Source organism: Idiotropiscis lumnitzeri, chromosome 14, assembly GCF_059441095.1.
Source record: "Idiotropiscis lumnitzeri isolate Australia: NSW breed Sydney's pygmy pipehorse chromosome 14, RoL_Ilum_1.0, whole genome shotgun sequence".
NCBI lineage: Eukaryota > Metazoa > Chordata > Actinopteri > Syngnathiformes > Syngnathidae > Idiotropiscis > Idiotropiscis lumnitzeri.
The window spans coordinates 17,672,685-17,685,446 of record NC_142404.1 but is presented as its reverse complement, the minus strand read 5'-3'; the positions used below and the strand labels follow the sequence as shown (position 1 = coordinate 17,685,446).

The window sequence follows — 12,762 nt, the reverse complement described above, 5'->3', positions numbered from 1 at the left end:
ACAGGTGAATGTGAATATTAGTCATATAAGTGTGGAAAAGGCCAAAGTTATGTCGTCAAATGGAGTTGTGAATTTTTCAAGCGGAATTGTTCAGGGTAGGTCCGTTTTAAAAAATCCAATTGGCCAGTGTTATCGTCAATCATTGCCTAATCTCACGCATATTGGTCGAGGACATTTCTCAACTGTTCTAAGATACAAGGTTGAGTGACATGCCAAACACGCATTTTTTATTGTCTTCAACTAAACGTAAAGTATCAATTTACGTTGAAAGCGTAATAAAATTACAGTGTTAAAAATGCATGCAGTGGATGTATTTTCACCCTTTTGGTCTACCGTAGCTGATATGATGTGGCGGAAAGGGGCGGAGGCAGAGGCCTCAGAAATTGAGAACATTTTCTTAAAACAAATAAATGAGCTGTTCAAACATGAAGATCATCACGGTTATCGGCAGGTGAGCGAGACTATCATTTTGTCGTGCATAATTGATGCAATGTAAAACTCTTGCAACAACGCATTGTGTACGTGTGTGTTCCAGCGGGTTGATCGGCCGGTCGTGGGCGATGGTGTTCGCCAGTGGAGGTTACAGTGTGAAAATCTACGACAACCAACCGGGACAGGCAGCCAACTCTCTGAATGAGATTAAGTTTGTAATCGAAACACAGTCACGTGTGCGATTTACGTCACACGAGATTTCTACTCAATGAAATATTAGAGGGCTATTTTGTCTGTGTGATAACGTCATAGTTGGGTACCATTTTTTGTTCACAAAACAAGTATTGTATTTAACTCACAGTAAAGAAAATCCGACTTTTTGTACTTAATGACATTAAAAACTATATATGTATCTTTATCCTGGTAAGCAAGTTGTGATAAGATTCTCATTGGCTCCGCCAACCTGGCAGGCAGCAGAGTAAAACAAAGCAAAATAAAAGCAAACAAAAATGAATTCATATACAAAAGGTCGTAAAATGTGATTCTTACATATTTACAATACATTTATAAGCAGACTATGAATCATATCGTAAGGTGAATAGAAGTCTTCAGTGTTTTACTTAAGTACAAGAGTTAAATCAGTACTTCAAAAGGTGCCGAAACACAGTAGTGGAACATTAACGAGACAGACCTGTACAAAAACACACACTGGCAGGCTTGCCTCACGTGATCAGACTGTTACTTTGAGAACAACAACAATGCAACTGTACTACTGGTGACATGATTGGTAAACTTTAGAGCAGGGGTGTCAAACTCCAGTCCTCGAGGGCCGGTGTCCTGCATGTTTTCCATCTCTCCCAGCTGCAACCCACCTGATTCAAATGAGCAGGATACTTATCAGGCTTCTTCAGAGCTTGCTGATGAGCTGATCATTTGAATCAGGTGGGTTGCAGCCGGGAGAGATTGAAAGCATGCAGGAAAGCGGCCCTCCAGGACTGGATCTTGACACCCCTGCTTTAGAGAGTGTGTGTGCGCGCGTGTGCACACAGGAAGCAGATGATGGAGCTACAGGAAGCGGGAATGCTGAGAGGGCAGTTGAGCGCCAGGCAGCAGTTGGCCTTGCTCAGCACTCACGACGACCTGCAACAGGCTCTGCAGGGGGCCTTTTTTGTGCAGGTATTTGCCATGCTGTGTGTTAGTCGTTCCATCGTTTACAATTAATTGATAATGTATTCGGAAACCGTCCTTCTAGAAGTGTAGTCACTGTTCAATCACAAGCTTGACGCTGAGGCAGACTTCAGGGCCAATAATCAACAACAATTCAGATTGATGGATAATTAATTTTGCTCATCTATTATGTACTTTCATCTTCTTAACAGTGAATATTATCAACTTTCTGTCATCCTCCATGAAAGCAGACTCTTGTGTTAAATCTAAATAAAACAGAACATTTCTGACACCCTATGGATTTTTTAAAATTGTTTTTTTGGCCCTCAGGAATGTGTCTTTGAGAATCTGGAGGTAAAGCAGAACCTCTTCAGGGATGTCGAGCTTCTGGTGGGCGAAGACGTGATCCTGAGCAGCTCCACTTCCTGTTTGGTGCCCAGCGCCATCTTCTCGTTGGTCCGAAACCGGAGCCGCTGCCTGGTCTCCCATCCGGTACGTACCGCCTTTTATTCTGCAACCAATGTTTTCATACATACGGGATGAGCGGCAGAAAATGGATGGATGGATGCGTCAACATTGTCCTTGATACACACCGTTGACCTCATTATACAACGTGACCAGGTCAACCCGCCGTATTACGTCAAACTTGTGGAGCTGGTACCTCACCCAGACACGGTAGCGGCCGTGATGGACAACACCCACGCCCTGATGACAGAGGTAAAGAACTGGAAATGTTTTTAACTCCACCATTTTTTTTGGCACATCACACTTACTTTTTCTTGTTGTTGTTTTGTTTTGCAATCAGGTGGGTCAGGTGCCCGTCCGCCTGAAAAAAGAGATTGACGGCTTCACCCTCAACAGAGTGCAGGCCGCCATCATCGCAGAGTCTTGGAGGCTGGTCCAGGTCAGTCCTCGTAAATTGGTAGATAGATGGATGTACAGAAAGATAAATGGTAGGAATGGACAGTGCCGATATCAGATATTGCTATCGGGCTGATCCTGGCCTGATTTCAAGGTATCATACTCATGAAGGATGCCGATCCCAACCACCGATAGTTACTGCTCCGAAAAAAAAAAAAAAAAATCTTGAATGAACGGCTAGAAGGGAGGCTATTATGAGTGAATCCTGTAATTACAGTTTATTCCACAGGGGGGTGCCAGTGAGACACCTAATAGCGATCTAAAACATTACACTCATGGTCCTCATGATGCACTTGCGAGTCAATGTGTGTGTGAAATGTGTTCATCATGACAACACGGGCACAAGATACGTGTGAAATTGTCGCCCAACATCCTCAAGTTGTGCTTGTGCGTGAATGTGTGTGTTAAATTCAAATAAATGCAGCATGTGTGTGTGTTGCCGTGAATAAGCACTGATGCTTTTTTGTAACGGAGACAGCAAGTCGGAAGCGTGTTGTCAGCGAGGCGAGGCGATGTGAGCCTGAGCTGCTGATGACAGCAGCCTCCATTTGATCGCCGTTTAAACACATTCCACTCATGCATTTAAGCATGTTAACTACTTGGACCTTTCAATCACGCCATTGTACGTTTTAAACCTGCTTTTAAAGTTATCATCTGTTTTTATATAGCCCCGAATGCATCGCAAACTGGTTCCTCGTGAGACATCACACAAGATTCTCTCCAGTATTAAAACACAAGACATTGCGTGAAGGGACATTTGAGCTCCATGTTTGTCTGAATGAATGCGTGGAAGAGCGAGTGTGGCCTTCTTTGTGGCTTCCATACATTATTGTCACGACTCAAAGGAGAAGACAACGGACGCTTTCGATCACATGTTGTGACTAATCATTGTCAGGTAAAAAGCGTGACAATGACAGCGAGGATAATCGGGCATTCGAGATGCCTAAATGGATTGTCGATGTTTTCATGATGTACGCGCAAATCAAAAGTTCACATCCTCACAAGATGAGCATTTGTCACGGATGACCCGTCGCTTGTACATTGTTGCATGGCCACAATTTAAAAAGAGACTTTCGGGGCTCTTTTGAAACCTCAATCCATTCCTTTCAAATACGGGGATGAACAATTGTGAAAAAGAATCTAATTGTTACCAAATTCAACTCTTCAGGCATGTTACCGTGAAAACTGATTCTTGTTTGTTTTACTGAAGTGGATTCTTTGTTTAAAGTGTTTTGTTTGGATTTTCTTTTGGCTTGACTGATGAGTCAAGTGCGCTTGTCTGTCCAGAGCATGAAAAGAACACGTTCCAGCGACTAGTGGTGTACACAATACCAAGTAAATGTCACAGATATTTTCATAATTACGGTAGCTGTATCATTTGATCGATTGACGTTTCATGACATTTAAGTGTTCAAAGACGTATCTGTAACAAAAGTGTCAAATCGCATTATGCCGGTGTTCATCAATATCAATCGCAATATTGGTATCGATATCATTGACATGGATCCATGCACCCACCACCGCCGCAAGTCACCATGTCTAGCGCTTTACTTCCAAGAACTGAAATTGACACTCGAGGAATGGTGGTTCCAACGTCTCACCTGACCTTAAACTGCTTGTAATATGATTGTGTTCCCCGGCTGGAATTTTGCACAATTTAATCTTAGTTGATCTGATTCCCCAAAATCACAGGCTGCGCACGTTTCTTTTTGATCCCGCCGGTGCGACCATGGCGTCTCCCCGGCTCGCTCTTGTGGAATTCCTGTGTAGGATCGCATGTGAGGGGCGTCTTCGCACCGGCCTGTGGAAGTTCAGGCTCCCTGCGAGCCTTCTGTTATGGGACTTAACCCTGAGGCTTCCATTAAGTGGCAGCTGTTAAAAACGCCACTGTGCTGTCAAAAGTGGACCACGTTGCCCAGAATGCACTACAGCAACCAGCGCCGTTTTCTATGAAAAATGGGGTGAAAATAGGAGGAGAAATAAAATCCCTGAAAAACAGGAACATGGGTGCCAAACTGCGGATATGCATGCACTGTAGTTTTAAGTTGTAATATCACCATTCACCACTAGATGGCATACATGGCTTAATTGCACTTGTAGCGCCCTGCACTACAACAAGGCCTAATAATTTTTTGTGGGTTTTGAATGATATGCAGGACAAACAGTCATATGAGTGAGTTGAATTTTGTAGGAAAAAATTAATTGTTGCACATTATGTTGCAGTTTTGTGCTGTCCTCAAATGGTCATTTATTTTTTGCAAGAGAGCCAAATAGCAGCTTTTCTAATTGCTGCTTTATCAAACATTCACTTCAACTCGCTGGGGTGGTCCAACACGTTCACCTGGATTGTCAGCCTTGAGAATGTTGGACGTCTCGTGAATGTTGTCCTGCCTGATTTTGTGCCAGATTTTGAGCAGGACAACGGTGTTACATGAACTGTGGAGAATGTCAGAATGTTTTGCCCACCGCTTGTGCGTGGTCAGCCTGGAATCGGTCAATCAACGTTGTGCAAAGCATGTAACAAATTTGGCGAGCATCCAGTTAGTAGCAAGAAATAAAATAAAACATACCTGGAGAGCACAGAAAAACTTTTTTGAGACCATTAAAATACATGCATTTTCTTCCCCCAAATTTTTTACAAATATTTTTGACCCATTTCCAAGATTCAGTAACACTCGAATATATCTATAAATATGTAATAAAAGTTTATAAAAAAAATGGATAGATTTAAAAATAAAAATTGGTTAATATTTTTTTCATAGGTTAAGTCCCCATAAATGTGATGTGGCAATAATTAAAAAAAAAAAAAAACAGGTTCACAAATCCCAGCTAAATGGCTCCTCAAAATCAAAATAGCTGGCTACCTGAGCATTTTGCAATTTTTTATTTTTTATTTTTTTTATCATTCATGGTGAATATGCGCACTGGTGGCGAGTACAAATATTTTCAGACAAGTGTTTTTTTTTTTTCTGGTGGTGGGGGCCGACTTTGTGATGCGACCGTTCACTAAGTTGAAGTAATCCAAAACGAAAAGATCAAATGTGGCTGGCAGTGAAGTTTGCCGTTTGTGTGAGAGTGACCCTGTGGCCTTCGTTATGCAACACAGACCCCCACCCCCCTTTACCCGTCCAATTAGAGAGAGATAGAGGGGGGGGGGTCCTTGAGTCAAGGCCAGCACGGGAAAGCAGAGCGGCTGAGAAAGCGGATGGTGATCATTGTGGAGGAAAAGGTTCCGCCCACCTGGCCACTTGGCTAAAATAACAGACTCGTTGTTGAGCGGCAGACTTGAACAAAGAGTGGCCTGTGAAGCCCCCGACCGACCCCTCGCGTCCCCCCACCCACCGACCCGATTTGCTCTCAGCTTTGATTTCCTACAACGTAACAACCTCACCTGAACTGATACGCACGCTGGACGCCGCTTCATCCCCACATCGCCTTCATCCTCAACCCTTTCATCTTTTGCCATTACAACTTAATTTTATGCAAGAGATATGCCGTCTTAATTCATGTAAAGACGCTGATCATGTTCATAATTTCTCACAAAGATTAGCAAACTGATCAATATCATCTCTGCCAGCATTTTCATTTTCAAATACTCACGACTACAACATTCCTAGAAAATCATGATGCTCCATCACTGGTGATCTATTTTTAGAACAGGCCCCGCGCGTTACTTTGTGGACCTTGATGAGCCCAGGCCTAAACCCTCATCCCTCTGTTCTCAAAGCTCAGCCATCTCCAAAAAGGCTGGAACCTCTCGTGATTGATCAGAACGTCAGACTAAAACCAAATGATGATTTTTGTCATTTTTTTTCTTCTCTCTGTTGTGAAAATGTTCAAAGGTCAAAGTTTTGTGAAACGGTCGCCTGAAATTCATATAATCGTAAGCATTAAGAGACCTCCAAAGAAGTCATTCGTTTTTATTTTCATTAAATTATTTTTTTTTAATTTATCGGAATTTTGTTCCGCCAAATATCCGAAACGGCACTAGCCTTAAAAAAAAAAAAAGAGGACCCATGTTTAGCTGGGGAAAAAAATCGTGACTCACCGACCTGTCCATCTCTATCCTCAGGATGGCATCATTTCCGTCAAGGACATCGACCTGGTGATGTCAGAGGGACTAGGAATGCGCTACGCCTTTATTGGTCCTATGGAAACCATTCACTTGAATGCGCCTGAAGGTAACACTGCCAATCAACTCTTCTGTGGTGTTGACATATTAAGCGTATTTAGTTTTACGACCAGTTCACGAGCATGAAAAAAAAAATCAAACCCATGTGTAGTATACATGCTTCAAATCTGTGAAGGACCCTTGGAAATGGCCAAAATGATCACTTTGTTCCAAAATGGGAGACTTGATGGCTTATGAGATTTTAAATTTTTTTTTCGTGGCTCTACTGATGACAGTCGTGCCGACCGAACAGTTGCCAAGTCAAACGGGCTTAAACCTCACAGCGATATCTTCAATCTTGTTTTCATGTGATGGCGCCGCTGTACCTAATGACCTGTCTGCTGAGTGTTCAACAATAATAAACGGCGAGCGAACATATAGCTCACGTCCTGCTGCTGCATACATTACAAGCGATGCGCTATGCCATGCGGCTCTGCTGAGAGCGAAACGTCAGGTAGATGGAGAATGTCAGCCGCGGGTGTGAAAGCCACACAGTCGCTGGGCCGCTGAGCGGGAACACTTTGGGGGCCCAACAAAGGCGTCTTTTGATGGCCGACCCCCCACCACCCTCACACCCGTCATCCAAAACTCACATTACGTCCGAAGCAGAGAAGCTTGTAAAGCCTGCTTAAATAGTTCAAATCGGTTGGCGAGGCCAAGAATGTGCATTTCCGCCAGAGTTGCATTTCCCGGGTGCTTTTACTTAAAGGTCCTTTACGTAACTCTGTTGCTAACCAAAACAGCAGCACCCGGCAGGAAAATTTGACAGCTGCTTCCCTCAAATAGGCGTGTTGAAAAAATGGGTGGTCACTCCGTTTGTTTAAGCAATGTTCCCGCGTGGACTTTAAAATGTTCCAAAATTCCTTTAGAAATCATTGTATGCTCTCCAGAGAGGCGTTTACTCCAACTGGAAAATGAAGTCAATGAATGTCACGCAGCCAAGTTTCCCGGTGTATTAATGGTTAACAGATTTATTGGAGCGTGGCATTAATCATTCGCCAGGCAAAATGTCCGCTGCGTTTGTCACGAGGAAATGATTGAAGAGTGATCAATGATGGCCGTGACGAGAAGGAAGCGTGTGAAAGGGAGTTTTCTGTTTTGCAAGCGCAGCTCAATTCTCAGTCGTCATTTGCGTTTTCTTCGACGATCAAACACAATTTGGAGTCTTGTTATAAACATCAAACAATTTAGTCATCAATGACACAATTTTGTGTTTTTCAAATCTGACACGTTTTTATAAAGATGAAAGACAAAATAATCTTTTCATCAACTAATCAATTTGTCTTCTTCAAACTTAATGTATGTGTTTTTATTAGCCATGTTCGATATCTCGTTGAGTATAGCGCCATCTACTGCTAAGGTGGACATACTCAATGTCAGATTTTCTTTGCTTTAAGCATCGGTGGGTGATATCAGCAGCCTCCTAAATCCCGATACCGGTTTGATATCGGCCCGATACCGGTCTGGTATCGGTACTTGGCCATAGTATTTAGGGACACAGACGATTTAATTTTCAATCTTCAATTTTGCGTTGTTGACTGTCGAGTAACTTACCTTACCTTGCATGTTTTTTCCATAATCACCAAAACAAATTTGAGTCCAAACTTACATGATTTCGCAAACAAGACAATGAGTTTTAAACTCATCATCAAGTGTTGTTCGGCCATGTTTGTAGTCCTTCTCTGATGCGCCGTCTCTCCGCAGGTCTCGGGGACTACATGAAGCGTTACGGCGAAGGCATCCAAAGAGTTCTGAGGTCCTTTGGGCCCGTCCCGGACTTCTTTGCTGAGGATAGCAAGACGGTTGCTAGTGTACGTATCCACAAAGACAACATGGACAAGTTTTTATCCCAAAATTTTATTATTCACGCAACATTTAAAATATAACCTCACCATAGTTTACATCATGTTTCTATAAATGCCTCCCTAAGCTACCAAAATGCAAAAACGTTAAGAAGAATTCTAATGTCACATACCGTGTCTTTGTTAAACATCAAACACTTTTGTCTTTCAGTTGAAAGGAAACTCTAATGTAAAAAAAAAAAAAAAAAATCTGAATTCTTTTTTTTTTTATGAGGTCATCATGCGAATTTTGGTTAACGTTAACTCCACTTTTTGCAGATCAAAATTCATGCCTCAGTATTGTTGCTTTGTCTGTCTACATGTGTTGCTTCGTAGCATTTGCTTAGAAGTTAATAATAGATGGATTTTTTTTAAAGCAGATTACAATATTTGACATAATAAAATTCTGATATCTGATTAATCTGCTGATTAATTGTAAAAAACAAATTTAATCTGATAAATAGCCTCATGTATTTCTTCTTTCTGTTTTAGGAGATGTGCGAGTTGATCCCCAACGATGAGCAACACCTGTCGGCTCGGCGGGAGCGTCGAGACCGGTTCCTTATGGGCCTGGCCCGCCTCAAGAAAGACCACTGAAGACATCGGGACAACCTCAACATGCCATGGGAATTCGTCACTCCTTGCAATCATTTTCTTCGGCTTTTTTCTTTTTTTTTTTTTCTTCCCCAAACACAAACCTTCTACTTGGACTTCAAGCAAACAGTCAGAAGTAACTTTTCTCTCTTTAAATAAAGAGTCTGATATTTTCATTGCGTGATACACTTCTTTGAATATTACTACATAAGCGGTGTTCTGGCTAGTCCAAACCATGAAATGCAGGCAATCTGGGGTTTCCATGGCAACCATCGTGAGTGTTGCACATGCTTGCTGTGACATCATACGTCCGTTGCATTCACACACTATCAATCTTTACCGTCTTCTTGGAAACAATTTCGGTTTTTGACATGTCAAATGTATGTTTCGTTTACATAAAAGACAAATTTTGATAAAACTACCCATTTTCATAAACAAGCAAAATTTAGGCATGCACATTTGCCTCAACATGCAAAAAATATATCAAAAACATAAAAATACGTACTAACGAATGATACATTTCATTTGGGTAAATCAAACTTGTTTTCATGAACATTAATTTAGAAAATGTAGCAAAACAATTGTGTGTGCGTGTGCGTGTGTGTGTGTGCGTGGCCCCACCCCCTTTTGCATGTTGAAGAGCTTGAGAAGTTTCATGTGTCTTTGCTCAAAGTTGCTCATCTCAGCAGCACGTCGCTTTTTTTGCTCCAGCACATTTTTGATTTTATCTTTTTAATTTAAATTTTTTTTTTTTTTAACATGCGCATTAAATCAAAGGACTACTTTTAAAAACAGTAATTAATTGATTTATTTATTTATTACTGGATTCTCAAACACAGACAGGTGAGAAAACAAACCCAGATTTATATATAGTACATATATACATACTTTATATACTCATGTAAAGTCCTTGACAAAAGTTTTGTGGCTAATCCATTTTGTAGGATCTGAAACCTAACTTTTATATTTATTATCCTAACATAAATTTGCTTGCCTTAAGCAACACGGAAAGTTCGGATTATGGCAAGACAAAAGTTTTGAGTCATGTGAAAATTGGACAAATAATTGACAAAATGATGTTGCCTCAAGACTGTGAATGAAGTCGTGTCGCTGTGAGATCCATATTTAATATTTTGTTGTCTGACTTTCATGAATTTGGAGAACCGTTTCCTTTTCGGGTTGGCGATCATTCATGAAATTTCTTGATGATGTCGTCAGGAATTTCAAAGAAAGCAGATGCTTTGGTTTCTTCCCTCTTTGATGCTCCCTTCCCCGTTCGTTCATTGCACGCCAGACATGCTCAATGATGTTGATGTCTGGTGACTGGGCTGGCCAATCCTGACGCACCTTGATCTTCTTTCCTTTGACCAACTTTGATGTCGAGATGGATGGCTGCCATGTTGCACCACCCTGCTGCAAAATCTGACCTCTCAAAGTTACTTTGGTGTTTCTGGCGCTGTGTGACTTTGCTGTTGGATGTTTCTTAAAGGTTCTTCTCCTGCCCCCGTAGGTCATCATGTCGTGGGGCGCCCTCTACGCCCAACTGGGCGGCGTCAACAAGCACTCGACCAGCCTCGGCAAGATCTGGCTGTCGGTGCTGTTCATCTTCCGCATCACCATCTTGGTGCTGGCCGCCGAGAGCGTGTGGGGTGACGAGCAGTCCGACTTCACGTGCAACACGCAGCAGCCCGGCTGCAAGAACGTGTGCTACGACCACTTCTTCCCCGTGTCGCACATCCGCTTGTGGTGCCTCCAACTCATTTTCGTGTCCACGCCGGCCCTGCTGGTGGCCATGCACGTGGCTTACCGCAAGCGTGGCGACAAGCGCTCCATGCTGGCGTCCGTCGGCACCGAGAAACCCAGCGACGAGGACATGGAGACGCTGAAACGACGGCGGCTTCCCATCACCGGCACGCTTTGGTGGACGTACACCTGCAGCCTCTTCTTCCGCCTCGTGTTCGAGGGCGGCTTCATGTACGCGCTCTACTTCGTCTACGACGGTTTCCAGATGCCGCGGCTGGTCAAGTGCGAGCAGTGGCCCTGCCCCAACAAGGTGGACTGCTTCATCTCGCGGCCCACCGAGAAGACCATCTTCACCATCTTCATGGTGGCCTCCTCCACCATCTGCATGGTGCTCAACGTGGCCGAGCTGGGCTACTTGGTGGGCAAGGCGCTCATGCGCTGCTCCAGCCGCCGCCGAAACAGGAGATTGTCGTACAACCACAAGGAAAGCATGACGAGGGACAACACCGCCTTGCAGAACAAGAAGAACGAGTTGCTGCTCTCCACTCCCTCCTCGGACATCTCCATGCGCAAGACCGTGTGCTGAAGGAGACCGCCGGAGCCCAACGTGACACCAGAACGTCGTGTCCGTTCCAAACGTGAGATCATTTTGTTGGTAGTCTCACATCAATCATTTCACTATGCACGATTGTCATCAAGCACATTCTTTCAACAGTTGGGTCAAAAATAACCCAATATGATTCAAAAAGGGATCAACCCAACTTTTTGGGTTATTCATTTTGACCCAAATTTTTGGGTCAAAATGAATAACCCACAAGTAGAGCACATTTTTGGAGGGTGTTTTGGGGTCATTAATTTTCTTAAGCAAGAAAACGCTATATTCCTCACTAAAGTGCAATATTTGTTCTCTAAATGCAACACTTTGATCCGTCAGGTTTTGCCACGGACTCCATTTGTTTACAAAAAGGCACAAAGGACCCCCAAAACGTGTATTGTCTTGTATGTCAATGCCCCAAAGGAACAAGTGTGGCGGTCCTCAGGGAAGCATTTCAGTTTTTTGCCAAGAACAAATAAATGTGCCTCAATACTTTTGATCACACTGTCTAAAAGTCTTACGATCGTTTCAATTCAGATCCAAAGCATTGGAACACCTGCTTTTTACAAGTAAGCTCCTGTTGTGGGTTTTTTTCTAAGTGAGTTTCAAAGATATTTGCTTGAAAAAAAATGGAAAGTGACTGAGAGTGTCATGGGACTTTTGATTATTTTTGTTTTAAAGTTATTTATTCCAGTGTGATGATGCTTATTTTGTTGCAGCTGAGTGTTTTTTTTTCTTGATTTTGACCTAGTCGCTACACTGACATCTAGTGAATTTTGTTGTTTTTCACATTGTGTTACTTAGTTACTCACTTTGAACTTTTTGTTGCATTGATGTGATACCAAATTTGAGTGCAGTTGACCTGTTTTAATGCTAACTAGCTGCTTAAAATGGAATAAATATGACAAACGCTAACATCAAAGCTTGTATTTGTCTGTTCCTAGGTCAAACTGTTCATCGTAAAACCTTTGTTTTCAGTCACATTTAACATTAACTGTCAAAATAATGTTGAATGCTACGGTATAAGCCGAATAAAATCAAATAAAACTACTACACGAAAATTCTACAAAAGGGCAGCAGCAATTGCACTTTCTAACACCAATACAAAAGAATACAATTTTATTTTTATAGCGCATTTCACAACAGATGGAGCTGTAATTAACACCTACTCTTTTATTATCATTTTGTAGTGTGAATGTATGAACAGTATTCGTGTGAAAGTGTGAACGTCAGTCTGAATGATTACTTATTCTGTAACCTGCCAACAGGGGACGCTAACCAACTGTAACCAACGTGAC

General features: G+C 42.4%; 2 protein-coding genes across 4 annotated transcripts; both read left to right on the top strand.

Moving 5' to 3' along the window:
* Positions 1-211: 211 nt before the first annotated feature.
* Positions 212-9,302, top strand: cryl1 (crystallin, lambda 1). Of its 2 annotated transcripts, XM_088315025.1 has the most exons (9): positions 212-451; positions 536-643; positions 1,482-1,608; positions 1,930-2,091; positions 2,221-2,316; positions 2,405-2,503; positions 6,593-6,701; positions 8,396-8,502; positions 9,025-9,302. In XM_088315025.1, the coding sequence occupies exons 1-9, from the start codon at positions 411-413 to the stop codon at positions 9,127-9,129; spliced, it is 954 nt and encodes a 317-aa protein (XP_088171151.1). In that variant the 5' UTR covers positions 212-410; the 3' UTR covers positions 9,130-9,302. The 2 variants fall into 2 exon arrangements, with proteins under 2 accessions (XP_088171151.1, XP_088171152.1); XM_088315026.1 differs by lacking the exons at positions 212-451; positions 536-643 and adding an exon at positions 650-1,232 and having other exon boundaries at positions 1,455-1,608.
* Positions 9,220-12,386, top strand: gjb8 (gap junction protein beta 8). Of its 2 annotated transcripts, none has more exons than XM_088315028.1 (2): positions 9,220-9,262; positions 10,637-12,386. In XM_088315028.1, the coding sequence occupies exon 2, from the start codon at positions 10,643-10,645 to the stop codon at positions 11,453-11,455; it is 813 nt and encodes a 270-aa protein (XP_088171154.1). In that variant the 5' UTR covers positions 9,220-9,262; positions 10,637-10,642; the 3' UTR covers positions 11,456-12,386. The 2 variants fall into 2 exon arrangements, with proteins under 2 accessions (XP_088171154.1, XP_088171153.1); XM_088315027.1 differs by lacking the exon at positions 9,220-9,262 and adding an exon at positions 9,837-9,969.
* The last annotated feature ends 376 nt before the right edge of the window (positions 12,387-12,762 follow it).

What these genes read in the sequence shown, in the direction of transcription:
- gjb8 (XM_088315028.1), top strand. Translation starts at nt 10,643, where the DNA reads ATGTCGTGGGGCGCCCTCTACGCCCAACTGGGCGGCGTCAACAAGCAC.
- cryl1 (XM_088315025.1), top strand. Translation starts at nt 411, where the DNA reads ATGAGCTGTTCAAACATGAAGATCATCACGGTTATCGGCAG. An exon ending in ATCATCACGGTTATCGGCAG is followed by an intron (nt 452 to 535) that starts GTGAGCGAGACT and finishes TGTGTGTTCCAG; the next exon opens with CGGGTTGATCGGCCGGTCGT. An exon ending in CCCACGCCCTGATGACAGAG is followed by an intron (nt 2,317 to 2,404) that starts GTAAAGAACTGG and finishes TTTTGCAATCAG; the next exon opens with GTGGGTCAGGTGCCCGTCCG.